At 28.4% G+C, this 27,586-nt stretch overlaps 1 protein-coding gene across 1 annotated transcript in view; it reads left to right on the top strand.

Moving 5' to 3' along the window:
* The window catches only part of LOC123295644 (zinc finger protein 235-like), a 215,727-nt gene that overhangs the window by 91,746 nt on the left and 96,395 nt on the right, over positions 1-27,586 (top strand). Inside the window, exons 2-4 of the mRNA XM_044877062.1 lie at positions 5,344-5,626; positions 17,122-17,388; positions 18,717-18,886. Coding sequence (XP_044732997.1) covers positions 5,344-5,626; positions 17,122-17,388; positions 18,717-18,886 — 720 coding nt within the window. The remainder of the gene's footprint in view (positions 1-5,343; positions 5,627-17,121; positions 17,389-18,716; positions 18,887-27,586) is intronic.

The following is a 27,586-nucleotide window of genomic DNA, read 5'->3' as shown; positions in this document are numbered from 1 at the left end:
TTTGAAATAACCGTTATCCCAAAGTCCACTATGGATCTGTATTTGAACCAAAATTGTTATTCGCCATTATTGGCGATATTATTGATGTTCGAAAAGCTCATATTCTATTAAAGAAGCAGAAATTTACTATCTCTGACTTTGCTTGTGCTTGTTACAACTTTTCTATAGTAGTTTCAAATAATAGCCAATAATTTGAAATAACAGTAAGACAGCTTTTTTTGAAATGCTGCTATACATAAAAAAGATAAACGGTGATTTTACCAAACGGTGATTGTACTTTTAAACAATAAATATAAATGGTAACGAAAACCATCCACAACTTCTCATAGACACAGGATATATTTGCATAGGACGCATACTTCAAAAGACTTATACCGATCAAAACAAAACAACATCTTAAAAAAAAAGACAATATAATAATTATCTGTGAGTATTTGTTCCGTACTACACTAAAGAATTGCCTACTAAAGTTGCTTATTTCCAATAAATATTATATAGAGAAGAAATCATTGTGGTTGGTTGATTCTTTGGTTCATTTGTTTAAGAAACTCTATATAGAAAGACTTAAGAATGAATTAGAATGAATACGATAGATATATTCAATATATTTTTATATAAGATGTTTCAGATTTTCTATGCAAAGCATAAGTAAGAAAAAATTTCAATAGTAATAAGGAGATAAAGGGAGTAGCCACTTAACCTAGAAGGAGGCTTAACCTGTATGATTTTTTTCCAAAATTATGTTTTATCAAATTATTATTGAGTATTAATTTGTCTATACGTGCTTGAGCAACAAATTTATTTGTAATTCATTTTTAATAATATTTTCACTATAAAAAACTGTATATATAATGTATAAAAATTTGAATGTAGGTTTTCACCAACTTTGTATTGGTACCATTTACAAAACACGGAAAAATGAAAATAATCAGTATAATTAATTCAATCCTAGCTCGATCCGTGGGGATTTTCGTATTGCGGAATGTGGCTTAAAACTGGCAAGAGAAATAATATATAGTGAGTAAATAACTTTCTTTTTATTTATAGGCAATTTTATTACAGATGTGATATGTAAATTACAAAATGAACAAAAATCATCTTAATATTATTTGTCCTGCCTGTTTTTTTCTAAGCGGTAAATTTTTTGAGTATATTTTTCGTCATTAGGTAGCACGATAAGCTTTAAAATTAGGAGTAATTCATGGAATTGGATACAATAAAGGACGATACCACCATGTTTCCGAAAAAGAGGCTAGAGAAATAATATATCAGATATTTAAAGTATGAAGCTGATCTTTTAAAATAGTAAAATGATGGTAATTTCTTCAAAATGTAGAAAACCTACCCCATTTTTAAAAGAGAGAGCATAAACGTATTAATCATTTTTAATCACAATTCCACTGACTGAATTTCTGTAGTTTTTGAGAAATTCTGAATTATTTGATGTAATCATTTTAAATGAATGGCTTTCTTTCAATTACTATTACACCCATATACTGTAACATTCTGTATAATATCAGTACGTATTTTTCAGTTCGGCATCTTGTAAAAGACCAAGTTTTATTCGTATATTGTATGTTTTCTGTAGTACATAATTGTGTTTCCACATATACACACACGTATTCATGATCAGAGTAATATCGGCAATCCATTCGAAGTTATGTTTTAGAGAGAAATTGTACACATACATAAGCTGCTGTTACCCAGCTAGCACAAGCATTCAATGAGATTGTTTAAAAAAAAATTTTATCTTTTAATGTAGTATGAAATAGTTAAAGCTAATACTAGTAGCTGAAAGTCTACAATACTTTTAGTGTTTAGACCTTGGGCTTATAAAGAAATGTCTATATGATTCGTTTTATCTGGCATTTGGAAGAATGACATTGCAAAATTAGGTGAAACTTTAAATGTGGAACTAAACTCGTTTATCGATTTTATGGCAAGTGTTTTAGGTTTTTCACTTTAATGTAAATTGATTACAATACAATAAACAGAAAAAATTGTAAGTTTGCAGTTTTCAAAAGGGTTGAAAAATAGAATCCTTTGATTTAATTTTTTTGAAACGATTATTCAACTCCATCAACGGTTGCAAAAACGGTTTGACATTTGTTTTTGTGTATTGTTTTGCCGACTTTCTTTTACCATAAACGGCAAGCAAAAAATTACGTTAAAATTATTGAATAACGTTTAATTAACGAAAAGCAAAACATGAAACTAAAAGCAAAGGCATAACGATCATAAAAGTTTAGCTTTATGATGGGCTCACTGTCTGATTATTACTTTGAACGATTATATTAACTTTCTTGCATTTAGACCTTATACCACATTTCTATTGGTTTACACATTTGTATTGTAAAATGCGTTTTTATAGAGCATTGTAGAAAGACTCCTTGAATTACACGTTGCAAATAGTTTCTATAGAATGAAAGAGGAAATTCGTAATTAAATATAGATATAGTGTTTCCATGCAAGTATTATCATACTTTTATTAGAAAAAAAATACAAATTGCAGAAAAAAAGCATAAAAGAGGAAAACATGAAAAGGAATGACCCCTAAACATAATTAAGAAATTATTAAAAATAGCCCTTCGTCTTTTATTTCATTCACATACGCGGAATCATATAGACCCTGAAAATTTATTGCAAAAAATAGAATATGAAAAAAATAATTTAAAAGTATCGGTGCGAATCAACATTTTTTTTGTGAGCAATTACTCTTTGAAGTTGACTCCAATTATTAGCCAAACATATTTTGCTGAAGGTATAGTTAACGTGAGCTTCAAAGCGTAATTTCTCAGTAGAAAATTATTGATTGTAGATAATTATTAATTGATATTAAACTATATCTTAAAAACTACTAAACCGATTTTGATGAATCAATTTTGGGACCACCTGGAGAGAATACCATAATAATCGGTGGCAAACAAATTATTCCTTATTGTTCTATCCTTAAAGGAAAGTATATTTTTCAAATTTATATGATACCAACATTGAAGTATTCATTATGAAAAATAATCGAAAACGAACCACTCGCTGCTGAAAGTAATGCGTGGTCCTACGTAAAAAATATATATATACGGGTTAATTTAAGAATCCCTTCCTTTGTAAATTGAAGATTACAAGCTCCCATGCGAGAACCTTTTTGTTTTGGCGGAAGTATTGGGAAAAAAGTTCTGATTTTGCACTGCGCTTCCACCATTTTACACCTTTATTAAAAATTGTTTAATAGTGGAGTGAATGTATCAAGCCACCTAACAGATTCCATTTAGAAACATTTGCTTTTAGAGAAAGATTATCTTAAGATTAACAGATAATGGTGTGGGTGGCCTCTGTGATATGGCGTATGTCACAAATACGGAGGTTAAACCCCCATTATAAAAAAAATCTTAAGATAAATGCTTCTTTTGACACGTAACACAAAGTACATGTACATAATTTTCTAACAACATGAAACTTTCTAAACGGATTTTCCTTCACTATTTTCAACGATTATTGATCACGATGTAAATACCTACTTATTCTATGAAACAGACTTAAGAGACTCAGAATAACCACGAAGAGGATGATACATGAGAAATAGTAGTATTGACTGTACTATTGACTATTGTTGTACGCTTTTTTGTATGCCGCATCACATTATACATACACTAAAGCTTATGTTAGTTTGTCACCATATTCTAAAGAAGGATAAAAATATTTGTTTTTATATATATAATAATATAAAGTGAATATGTTTTATCTTTGTTTGACGTAAGTTAAACATAAAAAATGTGTAATTGTTGTACATTATGTTCTACATCAATTAATTTATAATTTTTTCTCCAGTTTTTTTTTTTTTTTTAAATAAATTAATTGTAAAGTATATTTTTATTATGTTTTTATTCATTAAGTAAACGAATTCTCGTTACGATATTCTTTGTCAAATGAGCGAAATAAAGTTATGGAAATATTGTCTATGCAAATAAAGCTTATAAAGTTGAACTTTAGAAGTACTGAACACCTCTTTAATATCTTTTATCTGGTTGAAATTGCATTGAATTGACTATAGACCTTTGTTTAGAATTGTATCTTCCGTGATGATCAAATAATCTTGTGATATTTTGATAGTATTAGCGACTGTGTACATTACGGAAATATATAATCGTTTAAAATTAGCAAACAAAAAGGAAAAATAGTTTCTTCGAGCTTTAGAATATAATATTTTAAAAACAGCTCAATTTGAATAAAGATCGCTAAATTTTTAAGTTGTTCTGGCAAGATATTCTATAGTATTTTTGGTGGCAAATTGATGGAGATACTTGCAGTAATTTTCAATTTGGCAATATGAGCTTTTGACTTTCTGAGAGTCACAGGTGATACAAGTCACTCAACAGTTTTCATTTCTCATATTTTGGAAACTCACTTACTCAAATAGTTTTAAAAACTTCTCGAATACGAAAGTTTTGCTCCATTTAAGTAATTCTATTATGACTATACCAACGTAGTTATCTTATTATAATTCAAAATAAGATAGATACTCTTCCTAATCTTGATGAAAATCGCATTGCGAGACAAATATGCTGTAAAAATTTTATTAAAACACATGTAGGCCTATGTTTTGGTCACCTTATAAGTAGATATCATTTTTTTTCGCTTTATTTCGCTATTTAATAATATCCAGATTATAGTCCATAGGACATCGCTCTTTTCAAAGTGGTAATCGGAAAAAATGAAAAAATAGACCGAAAATTTTATAGACCCGGAGTATTGTTATAATTACGAGTTAAGAGAGTTCTGAACTTTTTAACCCTTGCTTTCAAAAATGGGGAACTACTACAGAATTTCTATTTATTTCGATATATTTTTTACTAAATCCTTTCATAGTGGCTGATAAAAGACTGAAACTTCTTTCGTGATCTGTTAATGGCAAACCTATAACATTATTTATTTGGGATATTTTGGAAAATGATTTTAGCCGGGTTCAAATTTGACATTTCAAAATCTCGAAATACCTAGCCCTAAGGCAGAGCTGAACTATATTTTACAAAACAGGGTGCCCATAGATATAGCAACTACCTGGATGCAGGGCGACATACGTATATTGTAAAATGGCTGACCCAATTACTTTTATTTAAATACAAAATTGTCTTAGAATCAAAACATAAGAATCCGTTAAATTTAAACATAGGAATGCCTTCGGTTCGTCATAATGAAGCCGCATACGAAGTTTCAGCCTGCTGGCATTTAATTACCTATGAAGAAGAGCGCTGTACTGTGGACTATTAAATTATTGTGTTAAACATTATCAATTTCTTCTCAACAAGAATTTCATAAATATTAATATTTCATGTTTTTTTTTTGCAGATACGTCATAGATTTGGTTGTTATGATGAAATATCCGATGTTGGATCAAGACGTGTACGACATTGTAATTGGGTACGATTTTTACGTGTTGCACAATCATATACACCTGCAGTAAATTTAGTTGCGACAAAGGTGCGTGGTGAACCAGTATACGAGGCTGTAAAACCTATTGCACCCGATACAGAATTATTGGTATATTATTTACCTGAACGACCAGAAGAATTATTTTTTGTCAGAATGCGAGCATCATTATATAGACAAACGATGGATTCAATATTAGAAGGTAAACAATTTTTTTTTTTTTCAGAAATTAAATAAATATTTAGGAAAGATAGATAAAATAATAACACTTTTCGTAAAGAAGTTGAAAAGGTGGTGGTAAATTTTGTATTCAACTTGAGCTGGGTTAACCCTGAATTGTGGTTTTTAATTTTACCTCGAAACACTTCAAATTTTGTACCCTTATTTTAAATTTTAAAACTAAACATTGAATGATCATATGAAAGAAACTTACAAAAATAATTATATGACTAGAGCTAGCATTTGAGGAGTCTTGAAGATCAAAACGAATGTATTAAACAATGAAACAAACCTTTTGTTTTTATTATGGTTGGTGTCTATGATATTGAATCAACACGAGCTTGCACACCAACCAACCAATGCTGGACGCGGCATTGTTCTGTCGCATGCCACTGTGCCGGCATTCACGGCATCTCTTTCATAACTTGCCGACATCACCAGCTGCCATTCTCTTTATTTTACGTTATATCATTCTTTCTTTGTTTACATGATTATCATCATTTTCAAATTCACACGTAAACAATTTCTGAATTTACTCTTTTGGTTTTCGATAATGTTTTATATTATATCGTATAAGCGAAACAGTTGAGGGTATTATTAAAATATACGTAAAAGAATGTCATGTAATGAGAAACGATTTTTTTGTGTTAGGTGTTGGAGATTGATTGGTTTCATTTTTAAATTTATAACAAAAAATTTTAGGTATCTTTTTTTCGCAAACGGAATTTTTGCTTTTTATTATTATTTCAAATCTTAAAATTTTACACAGCACAAGTATTTCAAATTATACGTATATAACTCGAAAGATCTGTACAATACCCAATCAGATGCCTATTTAAGATATTTTGGGTTAGAGTAGATTAGCCCGGGGTGGGACACACTTAGACCATAGGGTCTGTAGTGATATCGAATAGAGGATTGGCTTGCCCTCAACCACTACATGAACCATTTGGACCCGTTTAAGAACAGCGGGAGTGCTTTGATGCAACGGACTCCAGATCAGAAAGATCGTCTAAAAAAAAAATACTTAAATGAGTTGATCTTCTCTTGGCAACAGCAGTGATAGAGAACCTGAGACATCGTATCTTCCCCCTCCCTACTGTGGCAGTTCCTGCATTAATTTTGCCACTAGACCACAGCCTGCTTGAGATTTATGTTAATTTTCAAGATAATCAACTTTGAAATTTAAAGTGTTGGTCGAACACTTCTTTTGTCTAGCCCCCATTTATCGATTGCACCACCAGGAATATCAATGTAAAAGAACTTTTTTTTACCCAAGCAGAATAGCGATTTGGCCATATCGTTCTCCAATTTGACAATTAGGTATTTGTCATTGCAGTTGTCTTTGAAAGAAAGAACCAGTCCCGTATTTGTAAAAAAATTAAATCTATTTTTTAACACACTCGAGTAAGGGAAAAAAGCAATCACTTCTTTTCAATTGACAATTTATTGTGCTTGTGGCAAAATACATTATTTTAACATCTATTTAACACTTTTATCCATGAATACACTTTTAATGGTTAGAAAAAGCATTTATAAAATAATCTAGTTAACAAAAAAAGAAAATTGCTCTTTCAATAATATCCTTTTACAAATAATTTAAATAATAAAAATGCCAAAATGAAAATACCCTACAAATTTTTTATCAAAAAGATTTAATTAAAAATTCTAAAAATTCTAAAAAAATTAAAAAATATATTTTTAAAATAAAAAAATCAACATCTTTTTAAAACTGAACTGCAATTAAATTTTTTAACATTTTATAGTTGGTGAATTTATGACAATATTGATCATAAATAACATTCAATGAATATAAATACAATGGTTCTTTGGGCTCTTTTGATCTTATTGCAAAGAGACGCGCGGAGATGTATACATTTGGCTTCTCTTTGCTATAAGTTTATAATTGAACACGTATATCAAAAATGGTAAATATGGCGCATCTTCAATTCTTTATGCTTCTTTGGTATATTAAAATATCTGTTCTTTTCAAAAAGAACACACTGACCGAATCAGAAATAATATTGTATTATTAGTTGTTGGCGTTCCAATAAAAAACAGTAGCGTAGCTTTTTAAATACGCACGGCATAGCTAATCCTATGAAGCTGAAATATTATAGTTTAAAAAAACTAATCACTTTCTTACAGTAAAAAGTGAATAATAATTGTAGTGTAAAATTTAAAGCGAGAACTTCTCTACATGAATTCTTTAAATTATCTGGTTTGACAGATAGCGAGCACCCCACGCTTTGAATTTTATATTACAATTAAAATTACTATCCACTTTTTAGTGCAATATTGTGAGTTTTTTTAAATTTTTTCAAACTAAATTTATTTTTTTACCTAGACTATCGTTAAATTAAAAAAAAAACTCATCGCTGAAATTCGATCTGACGACCTTTCGAATGCAGAACAGTTACCATAACCACTATATCATCGATATCCGAAGGTTGAAATTTCTTAATATTTCAAAATAATATTATTAAAGTAATAACGATAAAATGATCGATCCTACTGAAATCGGTAACAAAAAATTTATTTATTTAACAATAATTAAATTTCATATATCTCAAAAAACTCTAATCCAATCGTCAGATACGTGGGATTTTTATATAACTTAATTCCATATGCCCTAAGTAATAGAAAGGTATAGAAAATTGGTTGATTTTGCAATTAATCGATAACCACTTCAATTAGTACCTTGATAGAACAAACTAATTCGGGATAGCAACTCAAAAATGACTGTGGATTTTTTTTATGCGGAAACTATCTATTTCGAATACATCTTTATTATTATATTTCCTATAAATGTATGATTTTTACTGTTATTCAATCGAAATAAGAATCATATTCTATTAAAACTAATTTGTATCATCAGTAACATTAAACGTCGTATTTTAATGACTTTAAAATAATTAAATTTCAAATTAAATATGCAAATTATTATTGAATTTTGTAATTTTAAAAGAGATTAGATATAAACAATATTCTATATATGCATTATATATAATGTACTCTATATCCATATTATTTACGAACACCGGCACAGACTATAAAACACATGAGTAAATGAAAATCGGCGGATATTGTAAAGGTCTGTAATATCATCCCAATAGTCCGTTTATGCAATAAGGCAATAAGTTATACTTGTTACTGTTTGTTCTTTGATGTTTAAACCATGGACCGAAGAAGTTCAGAACAGTAGTAAATAGATATTTTTATATGTGTTTTTTGAAATATCTATAATAATGTGTTCATGGCACATACACACAAAAATACTCCACTCAAAATAGGTCGAAATTAAAGAAGTAAAAGGAGAAGCAACCTATACCAATTTTGTAGCTTTTGACTTAATGAACATAAATTTTCATATGTGCGAATAAAGCTAATTCTGAGTACACAAAAATCTACAATTTTCCTCGTTTTGTGGAAGTTTTTTTTTACAATATACTGGTGCATTATAAATGCAGACTTACTTTTTTTATTTACAAGATATTCGCTGAAAATTTAAGGTATTTAATTTAAAAGTCAAATTTTTGTTTGATTCTTTAAAGAATTTAATTTTATAGCTACTTTAAGCTTTTACTGTATGGAAAAATTGTCGTATTAGTTTAAAAAAACATTTTGTTGTCAACCCAATCTCTTAGTACATTACGTTTGGTTTGATAAGGATATTTATTATGGCATAACAAAAAAACTGCATTGTACTTATTATTATTAAATTATTTTTGTTTTCTTTTACTTCTGATAACTTTCACAATTCAATTTTTTTAAATTATAAAACAAAAAATTTTGACAAAAAATACAAATGGACCGTTATAAAAAGATTGTTGCATTTTCTAAAAATTCATGGCAACCTGAATCGATTTTGGTGTCTGTTGTTTTGGTTTTAGCTCTTAACCAGCAAACAAATATCGTGCGATAAGGATCTTAAATCTAATATGTGGGGTTTAGGAGTAGATATACGAAAGACTGGAATAATTAGCAAAATATACATATCGATAGAAAATTTTACACTCGGTAACTTTGAACAATTTTTTCCTTAAATGCATAGTGTTTTTAGTAAATTGCACAAAACTATATAAAAAAAACGCAAAAAATTTAAGATTTTTTGAAAACACCCTTTTCTTTTTCAAATTGTTATTCTACATGTTAAAAGTTACAATTTGACAGTGAGAGCCTTGCAAATTTTTTTAACTTCGGAAACTCATCTATGTTTTATATCTATTTTAAGTGGAGTAGAAGGTTTCAACTGTCTTCTTTTCATCCATGGATGATATGAATTCTGCAGTCCGGTTATTTCAATATAATAATAATAATAATAATATTTTAGCATTAATGCCGATACTAAAAATTCCAACATTTTATATCATTTATATTCAAGTTAAATAATATAAAAATATTGTTTACTGTGCGAAAATACTTTATTTTTTCTACAGATTCAGATCTGTGTTTGATCTGTTTTAATATTCTTCAAGTCAATTTCATTTTAAATTTAACTATATTTATCAATGTCGATTATGGATTTTGTATTAATGTACATGTCCTTATAACGATAATATAATAAATAAAATGTCTTATAGTAAACTGCAGTGCTTTTAAAAATGATTCAATACGTTTAATATTCCACTTTTCGATTGCTTGCTTGCCTCATGGAACGAAATGTAACTGGCAAATATTAACCTAAGTAAATACTCATTTCCAAAGTCCCATAGCGTTCTCCTTCATGAATATACATGAAATAATATATGATGCGAACTCAAAAACATTATTATTTACTTTAACACCCTGTTATTTCTATCAGGGTCATAATGGGTCATATATTTATGAGACTAAAAAAAACACTTGTACTCGGCCATAATCGATAGAAGGAATGTTCAAAAAGAAAATTGGTATTTTCGTTTCATCTCAAACCTTTTTTTAACCCTCGAACTAAAAAAAGGGATGTTATAAGCTTGACCGCTATGTGTGTGTGTCTGTCTGTCTGTCTGCCTGCCTGCCTGCCTGTATTACGTAGCGCCTAGACGGATGAATCGATTTTGATTTTTGTTGTTTCGTTGTATATGTCATTTAATTGAGAGTGTTCTAAGCTATGTATCAAGTGCGAGTTTAGGGTTCCGTACCCGAAAAAATCGGCTCACTTTGGAAAAGGCTTTAAGAAAAAGGGAATTTAATGGAAAATGCCCTAGATAGGTTTCAAGTGCGAGTTTAGTGCAAATTTTGTTTCGCCGTTTCAAATTAATCTCAACTAAATTCGACTTATCCTATTATACATACCTCACATTTTCTGCAAACCAAATTTACTTGAACCGTTTATAATGATTGTTATTGATACCCAATTCAGTATATACAAGGTAGTTAAACATTTAGCACTTATTATTTTTTTAAATCTATTTTTTATACGTTTTATGTACGTATGCGAACATCTATCAAACGAAACGAAAATAATGGGTACGTATTGTATTCACTTTGCGAAATTATATACTGTTTGGTACTTGTCTATTTTCGAGAACCTTTAATGTTCGTCCTCGTGTCTAGTCGCAGCAGTTTGTTATAAATCTAAAAAAAATCACAATATGCTTATATGGAATCATTAATTAATATTCTCCCAAAATTTGCAAACAAATTTTCAAATACCGGAAATCATTGCAAAAAAGAGTACAATTATTATTTTATTAATTTAATTTGCTGTTTTATTATAATAAACATATATTTTACAAAAACCTACACGTAAATACATATTTATTTCCACATTTTGCTTGGTCATATTCAATATATACATGTTTTGTGTACACATAAATACAAAAAACATTTATGTTTGAAATTTAAAAAAAAAGATTTTATTAATGTTCAAGCAAAGTGAATGCATTTGTATTAATGCAGCCATGCAGCTATGCATACATGCATATAGTTCCGTAATACTGTGAAACAAATCTGTAATCATTAATTAAATGTCCAAGAGTTTCTTCTGACAGATAGATTGTTGGTCAAGTTGAGGCCACATCATATTATAGCATACATTTTATATTATATAGTTTTATACATATATTTATTGTTCAGCAGTATTCACAATATTGTATTAGTTAAAGATTTCTAAAACTTGTTATTTCTAATCTGATATTCATAAGAGATCGAAGAGTTTGAGCGTATAATGTTAGAAGTCACGCAAAAGTGTATGAAGAATATTTGTTGAAGCTTATTTAATAAAAACAAGTGAAAACAAACAATTGACTGAGTTAATTGTTAAAATACCATGTATAGACAGTTTTGATGAGGCAATCGTTTGTTTTTTGACATCAAGTAAAGAAAGATATCCACTCTTAGATAGCCAGATATCATAACCGACATTCCCATATAATACATACTATAAAATTTGCACATAATTTGTACCCTCGTAAGTAAACAGTGATGTTTACAAAAAAATGTTTCAAGCAAAAGTTGTTTATGTTTTTGAAACGAACATTTTTTACATTTTAAATACAGTTTACAATATGCATCCTTCGGACCTAATACCCAGTCGACCTATGTTTCTCATTTACAAACTTGTTCTCACTTTTTACTGTCCTAAGCACGCTTTAAAAATTTCAGCTCAAATATCTCTTTTAGCTTTTGAGTTATCGTGCTTACGGACAGACATGCGGACCGACAACCGGAAATAGACAAATTAAGTGATTTTATGAACACCCATAACAAAAATTTGTTGGTAACATGAATATTTCTAACCGTTACAGACTTGGGACTAAACTTAAAATACTATGATATATTTCATGTATACATGGTATAAAAATGTGGAATACTAAATTATAGATGCATAAAAACTCAAGACTCGACATGCGTTTTTTCAGTTCTATCCACAGTAAAGAAAATGAAATTTCCTGCTCAAAAATTCTGGGTGCCATTTCACTATTTATTTCTAGCTTAGTAATAGTTTCATAGAATTTTAGGCTCTCAATAAACGTTTTTAATAATAGATCGTATTGAGCACTTCTAAAGGATTTGATGAATTCATTTTTGAAAGATGTGCATTTTCTGCAAACTTTTTGTACACTTCGAGAATCTGTAAGAACATTTAATCTAATACAAACTAATGACAAAGTTTCTTTCAATGTGGCATTACCTTTATATTATAATAAAATGAGTAATATAAATTCAAATATTTTAAAATACAAATTTACCGATTTGTTTAAACAAGAGATAGTGCAGAACGAATTATAAACCAAGTCATCCGCAGCAACATTAGTGATTTATTAACAACATTTTAAAAGTGTTGTAAGTTTGTATATTCAAAACATTATCATATTTAACTATTATGCGTACCTGTATATACAAATATTATTATATAGGTAAAGTGAGAATGAAACTAACTAAACGTGTGATAAATTACTTATTTTAATATCAATAACTATGTTATTTAATTGTTTTTTATTTTTGGAACGTTTTAATAATTTTATGGTATAGAATCTAGAACAAATCATTATAATTTGATTAGCTCTTACATTTTTTAATAAAAAATTCGAATATTTATATTTAAAAAATTATGTTTGTAATTTTTAGAAGTATTATATTCCTGTGTTTCTATGACAAATATACAATATTAGCGATTTGAAAATACATTCGAAAGGAAATACAGGTATTGTCTTTGGACTGATTTTCAAAAATTTCTTCAAATGTTCATCGATCCTCTCTAATTATGTGTCTGGACCCTCTCTATTGGTCGCAATTTAAGCTCGATTTTAATAAAATTTGGTGTCAGGAAGGGCTTTGGTATTTGAAACGTCAAATTCGTTGAGAAAAATCGACAGATAAACTTAAGGGGTTAGGTTTGCGTGCGAAGTACAAAATTTTGAATTTTTTCAAAATGAAAAATATGTTTGTATTTTTGATCAGTTCTAAGCCAAAAAGTACGCTTGTGATTTTATCTCTAGACGATTAGTTTTCGAAATAGAAATTATTGAAAAAATAAAAATGCAATATTCGATTTTAAGAAAAATGTGTAATTGAGTGAATTCGCTTAGCTAACGCAGCTCATGTGCTACGTATTTTGTAAATTTTACATGGAGGTTGAAACACAATGAACGAAAATACTTTTTTTTTACGTAATTAATGTATACAATAAACATGAGCCAAAGCCAATATAAAAATATTTTTATTTAAGTAATATAACAATTGTTTTTCGTATGGTTTCTAGATGACAATAATCATCATTTTTTAAATCCAAACAACGTAATAAATATTATACACGAATTGTTGAAGATGTGAAAGAAGAATGTTTAAAATGATATCACCATTTTGGTTTGTTTTAAGCTGTAGTATATACATGTCTATGTGGTACTACTATGTGATACTCTTCATCACTGAAACTCACAATTTTTTTTTTAACTTCATTTTGCTTTGTCTGGAGAACATTTCAGCAACTTATTTTAACATGAATGGGAATTTGAAAGGGTGTTAAAGTCATGCCCACCAACTTTTTTATACACGAAAATTATCAAAACTTCTCTTTCGGGAGGTGGGAGGGGGTTGTGTGGTTGAGACTCAGGACGATAGTCAAAACAAAAATGTTATTGAATAACAAATAACATCGCTTTGTCCGATACTCGACAAAAAAAAATATCAATGACCATTTGATAGTATTCAATCAAAAATCATCTAGAAGACATTAAACATACCTTTTTCTCTTAATTGAAAGGGCGTGAAACACCGTTACATGTTTGATATACGTACGATAACAAACATTACATATAAAAAGATTATAGATTGGAAATCATTTTTATCATGATTATATTATAAAACAACACTTTTGTTATGGCGATGATATAAGTGTCTTTTCGTCATTTCTGTTTAACGATTCTTGTGTGTTTATTGAATTAATATATAAGCAAGCCATGACAGGTATGACTCTTAGCAGTCAAGCTAATAGCCCTCTGTTTGTATTGATATCGAAAACATTACAAAAATTAATTAAATTTATTTTTCATAAAATTGTGAAATTGTGCATAAAAAGCTATGAAAACAAAAGCTTTAGGATTATTACATCCAAGTTCTACTCGCAAATATAATTTTCTCTGAGAGTGTGTTCTTTTAATAAATAATAATTTTTTTCAATAAATTTGTAATAGTAGGTATAAGAGATGGTAGAAAATCAATCTTCAATCATCTGATAACCAGATGAGAAATATTTTTTATGAAATTCTATTGATAAACATTTCTATCATAGTTTTTCTTCCGAAAAGTGTCTATGGCTATTTTTAATAAAATTTCTTCCATGGATGGTTTTTTTTCAGGCAAGCCTGTAACATTATTTTCTTAATTAAATCTTCTGATATCAATTTCGATTGGTTAACAGACCGGTGTAGACCTGTTCATACCATATGAACAGGTAAGTCAATACAGGTAACTATAACGATCTGTTAACGTATCGGAATTGGTATCAGAATGAAGATAATTTAATAACGTGCTTGGAAAAAGTTGATTAAAATTAATTTAATGAAAACAAGCTATGAACACTTTTCGATAGACAAACTATGATAGGAGTGTTTAAAAATTAAGAAAATTTCATAACAAATATGTCTTATGTGGAAATCAGATGAGTAAAGATCGATCTTATATACCGTTTCTAGCAACATAATATTGCAAATTGGTACAAAATACGGTCAGGTTTATTTCTTCAACATGGAATTTGATACCCACGAAATTCCAAATCTTAATGAAGCGACCTCTTTAAGCCTGATAACCTCCACTTCAATATTATTTAGCGGAAAAGAAGACGCCTAACTTCCAGTATAAATTCTAAAATGATAAATGAAAATTCATAAACGAAACATACGCAGGCTTTTAAAAACATAAAAATATCATCGTACACTTTTAAATATTCATTTTCGTGATGAATACAATAATTTGCTATCAAGAAATTAACAAGAACAACAGCACACAGAAACTCATCAAACATAACACAACACAAAACATCAGAGCACCACCAAAAACCGATATATGAAAAACATATTTATAAAAACTCGTACAATAGTGGTTTTTATTTTTTGATGATAAAAGATATTTGCGGGCCGATAATCAAGAAGCCATATAAGGTATTACTCAAAAATTTGAAGTGTTAAAAATTCTATTGTGTTTTATATATACATGTTTGTTTGTGTTGGTCTCCTTTATTGTAATGGTATAGTTTTCTTGATACCTCGTTATTATATTGTTTTCTTGATTCGAATTGCTTCGTTGCACATCTATTTAGATATTACAGATTTTTTGTACTTTGAAATTTTTATTTTACCGTAACATCACTTATTACTTCCATTTCATGAATTGTTTCTATCCGAAACCAAATTATAAGGCATTTTATTTATCAAAATCTGTTTTACCACAATTAATGAAACAATAAAAAATAATTAGATAATATTTATGCTCAAACAATATGTTTAATGTAATGAAAAGGCCAAAAAATATTCGACTAGTCAAAATCGAAAACATTGTTTTGTAAAATTTTTTATTAAGTAAGAAAGCGTTGTGGATATTTTTTTCAACACGAGGGATTTTCTTTTGTAAATGTACAGGTGTAACAACACCACTATTGAACATATAAATTCATATATCAAAATTCAATCTTAACAAATCGCGAAAGAATAAATATTTGAATAAGGAAAACCGTAAGAATTCTACAAACAATTCGCCGACTTGAAAATTACTGGTTATTTCAATTAAGCATATTGCTTTATATGATGACATTTTGTACTATAAAAAATTGTAAGAATTCCTTAAATGTGAAATTTATGGTGCTATTCGTTTATTATCTACTGAAATATTTTTAATTATGAAACTACCATTAATATTTAAATTCCAACATGAAACTACTTAATTCATGCTTAAATGTTGCAATCAATCAAAACTCCATATTCTATAGATAAAGGCTAATGGAAGTCACATCAAAAAAGGTAGCCATTTAAACATAAAAATATTTTCATACAAAAATTTTAATTTCAATTAACGTTTCTGTTGCTGTTTTTTTTAACTCTCTGATAGAAAGTTGTTGTTTTCACCTCAAAAATGAAACATAGGTATGATTTGCCGGTAATGCTTGTATACCATGAAAAAAAATTTGTAAATGGACAATAAGAGTCGCTAAGATGTATATGTGAGTGTATTTGTCTATCATCGAATTTTTGTTTTGCGGGCGTAACCAATTTGAAATTTGGATAATTACTGGAGTTCAATAGGATCTCGTTATCTTACAGTCTTTAACACGATCTTACAAAAATTTCGTTAGTTAGAAGTACCGTACCAGGATCGGATTAATTTGAAGAACACTATTATAACATTACATTTACAACCCAGCTCTTTCTACGTCTATGCATTATGAGTGCATAGATCATCTACCTTATTTATATAGGTACTGATCTAATTTCTAACGGTCATATTCACCATAAGTTGTTATATATTTATTTATTTATGGTTATGTTTATGTGTTTGTAGATTCGCCATTGGATTTGTCAATGTCATTGTTATCGAGAGCGTTATCTAGTTCACCACCATCAACTACTGAAGATGAACATAAGAGTGTATCTGGTGATAGTTCAACATCGTCAGCGGCTTCATCACAAGGTGATCTAACCGAACCACCATCAGGTGGTCCCACACCTCGAGCTCGACCACGTGAACGTGCATTACTACCATGTGAAGTATGTTCTAAAGCCTTTGATAGACCATCATTATTAAAACGACATATGCGAACACATACAGGTTAGTATACATAATTTTGACTTTTTTTATTCATTTGATTGAATTTATTTCACATGCTCTTAAAGTAATTAATAATTCAGTCGATTTAAACTTAAATCAAAACACTAATGATCCCATATTATTGGGAGATAAATAATAATACCTCATCACTCTCCCTGAGTTTATTTATAAAAGATACTAAAGAGCAAATTCAAATCATATAGTCTAAGATCCCAATTAGGATCGACCTTCACCCATCTGTTTACCGGATGAAAGTTATTTTTTATGAAATATAAAATGTTAACAAATATCCCTGCAATGGGTTGCCTAAAAAAATGTGGTCCAGACTACTTTTAGTGAAAATATCAAGAGTAAAATTTTTAGAAATTTTTCACTGACTTGCATATCTTACGAATTTTGATCTACTCGAAAGTAAAAGCCATAAAGAATACGCAGCAGCTATGTTTTCTGCCTTTTTTCGTTCACTATTGTCGCATTTATACAAGTTGAAAATAGTAATTACGTGCATCTGTTAATTCATTGACTCGCATATCTAAATAAAGATAATTTTGTTACAATTACGGTGGCATATGATTGGCCACAAAATATTGGTCAAAAATAATGTTTACAAGCTTTCCAAGTTTTGATATTTATATTAAAAATGGTCTGGACCATATTTTTTAAGGCAACCCGTTACAGGAATATTTGTTAATATTTTACATTTCATAAAAAATAACTTTCATTCGGTAAAAAGATGGGTGAAGGTCGACCCTAATTCGGATCTTGTACTAATAGGTGAATATGACTTCTACGAAAATTACAAATTTTACTCGAATTATTTATAGAATAAGCTCAATGTATCATTGAAAGCATTTGACTGTTTTTGGTTCCATATAAAAATAACTTTAGAAATTGAACTTTGGTGAATTGAATTTGAACCTTGTGCTATTCGAAAATTAAAGTATGACTAAAGGCCTTCCTTCCCTATTAGAGGCATGAACAACTTAATGATCACAGGGCGGACATCATCACCAACTCGCGCTTATACGACCCCATAAGACACATGGCTAGCCCATGGATCACAGGGTGGACACCGTCATAGAGTGACCGTATGAGCTAAAACTCTGGCAGACCCTTGCTAATTTGACCCCATTAGTTGCATGGCTAACCCAGAATGTAAATTCAACCACAGAGTGATCACGAGGGACAAAAACTTGCAGATTGGTGCCATTTTCTAAAATTCTAATTGCTCAAGGTTCAAATTGTAAAAGTTGTAATTATAGTTCAAGTTCAGGCCAGGCACCCAGATTTCAATATTCACGGTTACTCATTATGCATTTCTTTTTTAGGAGAAAAGCCACACGTTTGTTTAGTTTGCGGTAAAGGGTTCAGTACATCATCCTCCTTAAATACACATAGACGTATTCACAGTGGAGAAAAGCCACATCAATGTCCAGTCTGTTTAAAACGATTCACAGCATCATCAAATCTATATTACCATCGAATGACACATATAAAGGTATGTATATAAATATTATTTGATGAAAAGTCACGAATCATTTGAAAGTACTTTTTGGGAAAGGACCAAAATTTGAGACCTCGAAGGACCAAACTATCATTTTCAATGAATATTTGAATCGCTCTGAAGGATAATTACACGGATATAAAAAATTTTGTTGAGGAAACACCCTGAAACTTTTGTCCTTTTAAAATTAGTTTGCCAAAAAGTACCCGACTCTAGACATTATATATTTTATGTCGGATCTATTTTTTATTTTGAAAATTATTCCTCACTCCCACAGCCTCTTAACAACACATTCCTTTAATTTTATTAATAATCGACTTAAAATAATATATATTTTTGTGATTTTATATTTCAAAAGGAATATTTTTTTCCCAGTTGACTATCCTTTTCAACTATTAATGTTGACAGTAAATCAAAATTCGATAAAAAAGGTTTAAAAATTGTGAAAAAAACAAACCAAAAACCATTAAAATAACATTATAGAAATATTGTTTATAATAACAGAAAAAGTAATAATAATGCCTTTAAGGATGGCATCTAGGCAGTTAATCCGCCAGCCAGCATACATATCATCATGCAACAAAAATTATGTTTTTGAATGAAAGCCCAATTCACCACATGTGATAAAAAATTACATTAAATAAAAAAATAATATAATAATTTTTTTTATTTCAATAACCCATATGCTACATTTTGATATTTTGCTCGTTACGATTGAATTATAATATCGAAATAATTTTAGGGTTTTTGTTCGACTCATAGCTGTTAACATAACACTTAACCGTATAAGCCGTATAATTGTGTTTGTTTTGATTTTAAGACGTTTATTTATATCTGACGAAGATTTGGGTATTTTTTAAAGTTATATAATTAAAACGTTTTTAGATCTTTGTATAAATAACATCATAGGCATCATATTTTTTGAGTAATTAATAATTTTATACTTTTTTTGCCCTTACTTTGTAGAATGTTTCGTTGCCTACTAACACTGATATCCTAAAATCTAATTGATTAATCGTCAAAGGGAGCCAATTTTCGTATCTTTAGCACAAAATTACTCTATAAATAAACTCAAACATTAAAAAATATTCTTGCTCTTTGCAAAAGTCTTAAGTGTTTATCCTCTAAAATATCAAAAGCAAAGAGAGGGGGGGGGTTGATAAAACTTCTTCTATAGGGTAATTTTGATTCGAAGGATACAAATAACGGGTCTTTAAATAACTTATTAGACGATTGTATCGATATAGTTAAATAATTTATTTAACGATTGGACGAATAGTTTTTGAGTTATCTTCTTAAATCTTTTACAAAAGCTTTTATTTTGGGGCGATTCTGGATATATATTGATTCTAATCGTCAAATAATATCAAATTAGATGTTCTTTGAGTCCAATTAACCATTAATAATCTATAGATACGAAAATTTACTTGATTTAGCGATTGAACGAAAAGTATCGACTAAAGAAATTTCTCTAAGATATCACTCATTTATTGTCGACTTTTGTTTAAGTCTCAGAAGCTACTCCCCCAGTCACCAAATGAATCCAAATTTTGTATTTTTTTGGTTAAAATTATTCTAGAAAATGATTTCATTCCAAAGTGGAGACAAAAATAATTTTCTCGGTGTTCAATAAAAATTCAAAAGAATATCTTGTTTTAGAATTTTATTAAACTTGTTATGCATGGTTATTTTGGCCAAGCAAATAGAAAAATTGAATGCATTTAACGATTATAGCTTCGTTTATAAAATCTTGAACGAATCTCTTTCATTGCGGATCAATAGAAATATTTTTTTGTTGAAACATTTTTTTGATGCATCAATTAAACCAAACCCTTGTGAGTTTTCAATAATTCAAGAATTAAAAAGAAACAATTGAATAAAATAAATAATAAACATGTGACAGATTGAATATGTTTTTTATAAAAACTTTATATCAAATATAATTATGAATCTAGTTATTAATAAAAAGAACAAAGAAAACATAAATTTATATTTTGAACAAGATGACTGATTATTATAAACCACATTGATAGTTATTTTAATTGAATATTATTATTTAATGTCATCAGTCAATAATATTATAAGACTATGAGTGAAAAATATATATTATTAAAACGGAAATAACTTTTATACATTATTCGAACAAAAACATACATGATGTTAACAGATAATATGAAGAGTGTGGCTTACACAACTGTAAGGGTAAAAAAAGAACATAAGATTAACAACAATACGGAATATATAGAATCGTGATCTAAGTCAGCCCTCATTCATTTTATTATTTTTTTATGGGAATACTATTCTTAAGTATTATACAGAGTGTAACTTAAAGATATATGAAAACCGAATTACACATGGCTTAAGATAGTTTATCCATAAAATCACTTTTCTCAATAATTTTATGAAATTAAATTAAAGTCTTAAGCTAGGTGCTAAACTCCAATTTCAGCGAAGCCTACACAATTCATATATGAGGTATACTTTGAAGAGAGGTCATCTAAAAAATCAATCAAGAGGTCATCTAAGAAATCATTAAAAGTAAGAAATAGTGTTTTAAAATAGATCTCTGAGATCTAAAAGATATTTACAAACAAATTCTCCCAAATTTAAAAAAAAAAATTTTAAACAGCCTACATATTTTGTTATTTGTATTAAAATTCAGTCATCAACTTAATGAACTGGCCAATTATTCTTTGGTAAGATATGGCCATACCTAAGTTGTCGAGGATTTAGCCTCCACTTGACTACTCTTTCTTGTTTTAAAGAATGATCTGGAAAAACTTTCTATGAATAATAATATCTATGAATTTGGATAGATTGGAAAATTCAAGTAAGTGTATCTTTAAGTTATCATTCTGTATAAACTTTGTACAAAAAACCCCATATATAAATATAAAAACAGGTTGACGATTCTACAATTCTCAAGCAGTAAGACACCTGCTATTTTTATAATATGTATAAAACATATTTATAAAAAAAAAAAAAAATATATATATATATACTTTACATCATTTCTATTGTTAATAACGGAAAAAAAACACTTTAGGATTATTATTCCTGTATATTGAAGAAGATAGTCAATTTTTATATAATACACCGAACGATTTGAAGAATATCATACACTTGATGCAACGAACTGAAGGTGTTAGCTATTACAGTGAGTGTGTTGAATTAGACCGTGAGCATATAATGGGTAGAAATGTTCACGATTTTTAAAAATAGTATCCGGAAGGAACTATATTCTTTTCGTACCTTGATAAATTATAAATTTAGCGCTTATTTTTTTTTACATAGAAGAAATTTTTTGAAAATTTAAGGTATTAATTTAGAAGTCAAAAACTTGTTAGATTCTTGAAAGAATTTAATTTTATAGCTACTTTTAGTTTTTACTGTATGAAATAAGTGTAGTATTAGTTTAAAAGAGACATACTTCTGATTTAGTAGTCAACCCAATATGTGAGTACATTACGTTTGGTTTGATTAGGATATTTATTATGACATAACATAAAATTGGCATTGTACTTACTTTAAATTATCTCTGTTTTCTTTAACTTCTGATAACTTACACAATTCAATTTTTGTAAATGATGAAACATAAAAGTTTGACAAATATACAAATTGACAGTTATAAAGAGATTTTTGTATTTTCTGAAAATTCATGGGAGCCTGAATCGATTGAATAAGTTTTAGTTTCCTAGGGAGCCTAGATGTCGGATTTTGGTGTCTGCTGCAGTTTTTTTGGTCTAAGTGGTTTAAGCTCCCAACCAGCAAAGAAATATCGTGCGATAAGCAACATAGTTATAATACCACGATACTCGTAATAAAAAATTAAATTTATTTCGAGTATTTATTGCAATAAAAATGGTTAGAGGTTTACAACTGGCAAAGGGATTGAAAAATAGAGTGCAATATTCCAATTTTTCCTAATTGTTTTTCAACTTAATTTTCAGTTGCAAGCTTCCTGTTATGTTATTACAGATCGTGATTTCAAACGCAAAAATCGAGCTAAGATTAATGAGCAATTTTTTATACTAAACTTTTATCGATTCTCCAAATAGCGGACAAAAATATTCATAGAAATTTTGCTTCTGATTATGGACTCACGGTCGAATGTGTCTAATGTTATTTATTGATGTATACCTATAATATAATTAATTTATTTTAAGCAGGTGGTTAGTAACCTTCTTATTTTACTTTATTTTATTTTTTACTTAATTTATACTAATTTGAAGTACAATATGTTTGTAACAACACAAATATCAAATTTAAGTCGTTATAGATTTAATCAATTTTTGCCAAATGAACAAAGTGCATTTATTTGAAAAGTGATATTTACCAGAAGCGTTGATCATAGTTTACCTTCAACAATAATATTTTTATTCAATTTTTATCTTCCCAGTACATTATTAAGATAAGTAGTAAGTAGAATCAAATTATAATCACGCAAGGTTAATTAGGTCTTTATTATCAAAATCAATTACATCATTTAATTCAAAATATTGTTATCAGTACGAAAATCACAACAAGGTCAATTAATTAATTTCAATTTTTTTTCATTTATAAATTAATCCCCATCATGGTTAATAAATTTTCCCGTCTATTTTTTTTTTCGTTTTTTTTTTTTGGCTTAGTGAATTTTGCAAACGCATGTTATATAGAAGATAAACAAACAATACCAGAAGAATTATGAGACAGAATAATATAATAATAATATTATTATTAATAATAATTATTATGAAAAGAATAATAATGAAATTGAAAGAGAAAAAAAGCGAACAATAAGACGACTTAAAAAGTTTAAATTATCATATTGTTGTTACAAGAAGATGATGATTTTTGTCTGGGAGAATTACTTGGAGTCAAGGTTGCCACACTAACCCATACCCATATTAAAATAATATAATAATATATATATTACTTCCTTTTTAATAAAGTTTCGATGTAAAAATATATTTTTACTTTGTTTTATATGTTTTATGTATATGTTGTGCTAACACTGATCTTACACAGAACGCTTCATTTCCTCTTTTTATAATTCTTTACAATTCGTAAAACATCTGCTATTCAACAATATACGTTAACTTGGTTAGTTTGTGTAAAAAAAAACGAAACATTATGGCGGTTACTGTTGTTTTTATTGTAGAAATAATAATTCACTCTAGTTCCCACTTTTTATTGAATCATCTTTGCCAATTTTACTTTCATTAGTGCAAATTTTTTTTTTTCAAACAGTTTTAAAATTAGCAACAAGTAACATTGTAGTCGCAATACATGTTTATAAATCAAAAAAAATTATTTTGAAATTGAGACGAATTTGAAATTTTATTTCAAATCTCAGAGTTATAGAGTTAAACTATTTGTCAGATACATTCTGTACTTCAAAAATGCAAACGATAATTAACGAAGCCATATCTGGTTAACGGTACATTGGATCCATAAACTGCAAAGGAACTTTGAGCGGAAATTCGACGTAGAATTGTAAAAGTATTCTTCTGTTTGTAATTACCTTTTTTTTTTGGTTTGTAGGACACTCTGCATAACAATTAAAGCACAGGCACAGAATAATTTTGTAAAGTTTTGGATGTCACTTAGACATTTTTAAATATCCTTTATAAAAATCAAATAAATTGAGTCTGGTGCGACCCTCGAGGTCCAGCCGAAAAACTCCCTAGTATAATAAAAAGTTATAAAAAGGCGAAGCTTGTTAACATTTATAGATCATGTTTCGAACATGTCTTGCAGCTTATTCTGGAACGACCATTATCTCCATAGATAAATGACGAGTTTCATCCACTTTTCAGATTCTGTTTATCGAATTTTTTACAGTTTTCTTCCTGAAAATTTCTCTTTCAACCAATTCTCTTTCAGTTCTTAAATACGAGATTATGCGTCGAATAAGCCCAGTCACGTGTTAATATCACAATTGGTTCGCGAGATAATCGAGGGGAAATAATCCGATTGACAGACATCACATTGACAAGGTTTGATTCGGATATTGCGACCTTGAAACCGCGGAAATATGTTAAACTGGAGATTTTCAAAATCAAACATTAACTTCCTCTGGGAAGTTAATAAAAATGAAAATTGGCTTTCTGGTTTTCGATTTCAGGTCCTAATATCTAACAGGATAATTTTTCTGTTGCTGTTTCAAAATAGCGAAAACAACACAAATAATTTCGAAATTTGACAAGTCATATAATCAAACCTCAAAAGAAAACATCAAAAAATTATTTAAAAAAATATTCCCAACCAATTTATATTAACCAAACCCGAACATAAATAATGTTAAAAAACCATATTCCATATAAAATTAGGTAATAAAACAATCATGCACCACAATCTTTCAAAAAGGAATATAAATTGTAGTTAGCGAAGCATATAGTCTCTACGATATGGAAAGTTTACAAGAAAAACAATATATATAAAGATATTCCCACGATTAAAGACTACTTGACGTGTTTAATATGACTTAAGAACATTATTATAAGAAAACAATCCGAACAAATATGCATAATATAGTACACACAGGTATTGGTCAACCGTAACACCCTAACCAGAAAATAAATAAAAAAAACATTCGTATATATATATATACACGCACTTTGAACTTTGAACAAGTACCCCGCTTTCTTGTGAAACATATCTAATTATATAAGTCAACAAGAGAAGGATGGACGAGGAACGGGGGGGGGCTATATTAAAATATTATAATTATAATTGTGTGTGGCAAATTCCTAAGACAATATCCATGATATATTTATTTATTATAATAATGTCTTATTATTCATTCTTTTAACCGTCTGTTTATAGAAGTCATTTTGTAAGTTTTTTAATGGTTTAGTAGCGTGGGAAAATGGGTTACAAATTTATTTTAAATAACCCATAACAAAATAACGTAATATTGAAACATGGATGTTAATATTCAATTTATTGACATATTTTATGAAAAACAAGGGAAAACAAACAATTGACTGAGTTAATTGTAGAAATACCATGTATAGAAAATGTTGATTACTCTGTCAGATTACACATATACCTATACAGGTCACACATACATAACTGATATACCCTTATAATACATACCATACAATTTGTGCCTAATTTTCGCTCTTAGGATAAACGGTAATGCTTACAAGAAAATGTTTCAAACAAAAGTTATTTATTTTTTTATAAGGAACAATTTTTTACATTTAAATATTTTTTATATCTCTAACTATTTACAAGATGGGTCCTACGGACCCAAGACCCAATGAACCTATGTTGCTCATTTACGAACTCGACCTCACTTTTTACGTCTTAAGCACACTATAAAAATTTCAGCTTGATATCTCTTTTCGTTTTTTAGAAATCGTGATGACAGACGGACAGACGACAGACGACAGACAGACATACGGAAATTCGTACTATCAATATTTTTAAGCGTTACAAACTTGGGACTAAATAATATACTCTGATATTTCATATACATGGTATAATAAGGCATCGTTTTAAGTATTTTTATAAACACCATAAAATTTGCAAAACTATATTCATGCAAATAAAAGACAAAAATCGTTACCCTAATAAAGGTCAACTAATCCATTTAATAAAAATCAACATTATTTTTCATCAGAATCAAAATTTTAAGCGGTGCCATACAACTCGTCATCAATTTCCTAGTATCATCATTACATTATCATAAGTAATTACAATTTAGAAAAATAATTCGCCTTCAAGACACAATTATGTCCTAAAAAAAGTACCATTCTAAGAATATGTATGTACATTTTTTATATGTACAGGTATATTAGAAAATAATGACTCCAAAAAAAAAAAGATTTAATCATTTTTGATTAAATTATCCTTTTTTAATATAGGACAAAACAGGTAAACAAACTGGGTCGTCTCTAAAACTATTTTTATGTTATCATGAAAAAAACATAATTCACCTCAAATTATCATAATGTTTGGTTTCAACCATAGTTAAAAAAAGATTATATTTTAAAGTTTTTTTTTTTGTAAACCACAAAATTTTAAACAATAATTTTGCTAACATATAAAACAAGAATTATTATTATTAGCTATGACAGTCCCAAAACAATTATTAACACATTAAAATCGCTTTATTTTTTTAAATTTAACAATTTTTTTTAGGTATATTAATCGATCGATTTTTGTCCTTCCAACTATTTTTAAACATGCAAAGAAATTTTGGAATCAACTATGTGACTTTTTCTTTGCGTTATAAATATAGCACAACAAAATTAAATAAAAATTATGGTAATAAAAAAAAACCTTTAACAAAAAGAAAAACTTTTCCAAAACAAATTAAAATGCACTAAAAAGAAAAAAAATAACGATAATATAATGTAGTTAAAATTATTGGTTTTTTTTTTTTGGAGTCGGTGTCAGCCAACGAAACAACTCTAACAGAACATTTTGCTACATTAGCTTGGCTGACACCGACTACAAAAATAACAATAATTTTAACTACATTATATCATCGTTATTTCTTTTCTTTTAGTGTATTTGGAAAAATTTGTCTTTTGAAGTCGGTTTTCTTTTTGTTTAAAAATAAAAATTTTTTTTTTATATTGTGATTTTTACTGAATCTGAAGTGCACCAGCTAATTTGTTTCTAAAAAAGAATCATCGAAATCGGGTGGCGTAATATTGAGTTATTCGTCCTCTTGTCGTGCATGCTTAATGCAAATTT

Source organism: Chrysoperla carnea, chromosome 3 (genome assembly GCF_905475395.1).
Source record: "Chrysoperla carnea chromosome 3, inChrCarn1.1, whole genome shotgun sequence".
Taxonomy (NCBI): Eukaryota; Metazoa; Arthropoda; class Insecta; order Neuroptera; family Chrysopidae; genus Chrysoperla; species Chrysoperla carnea.
This window is presented reverse-complemented; position numbering and strand designations above follow the sequence as displayed.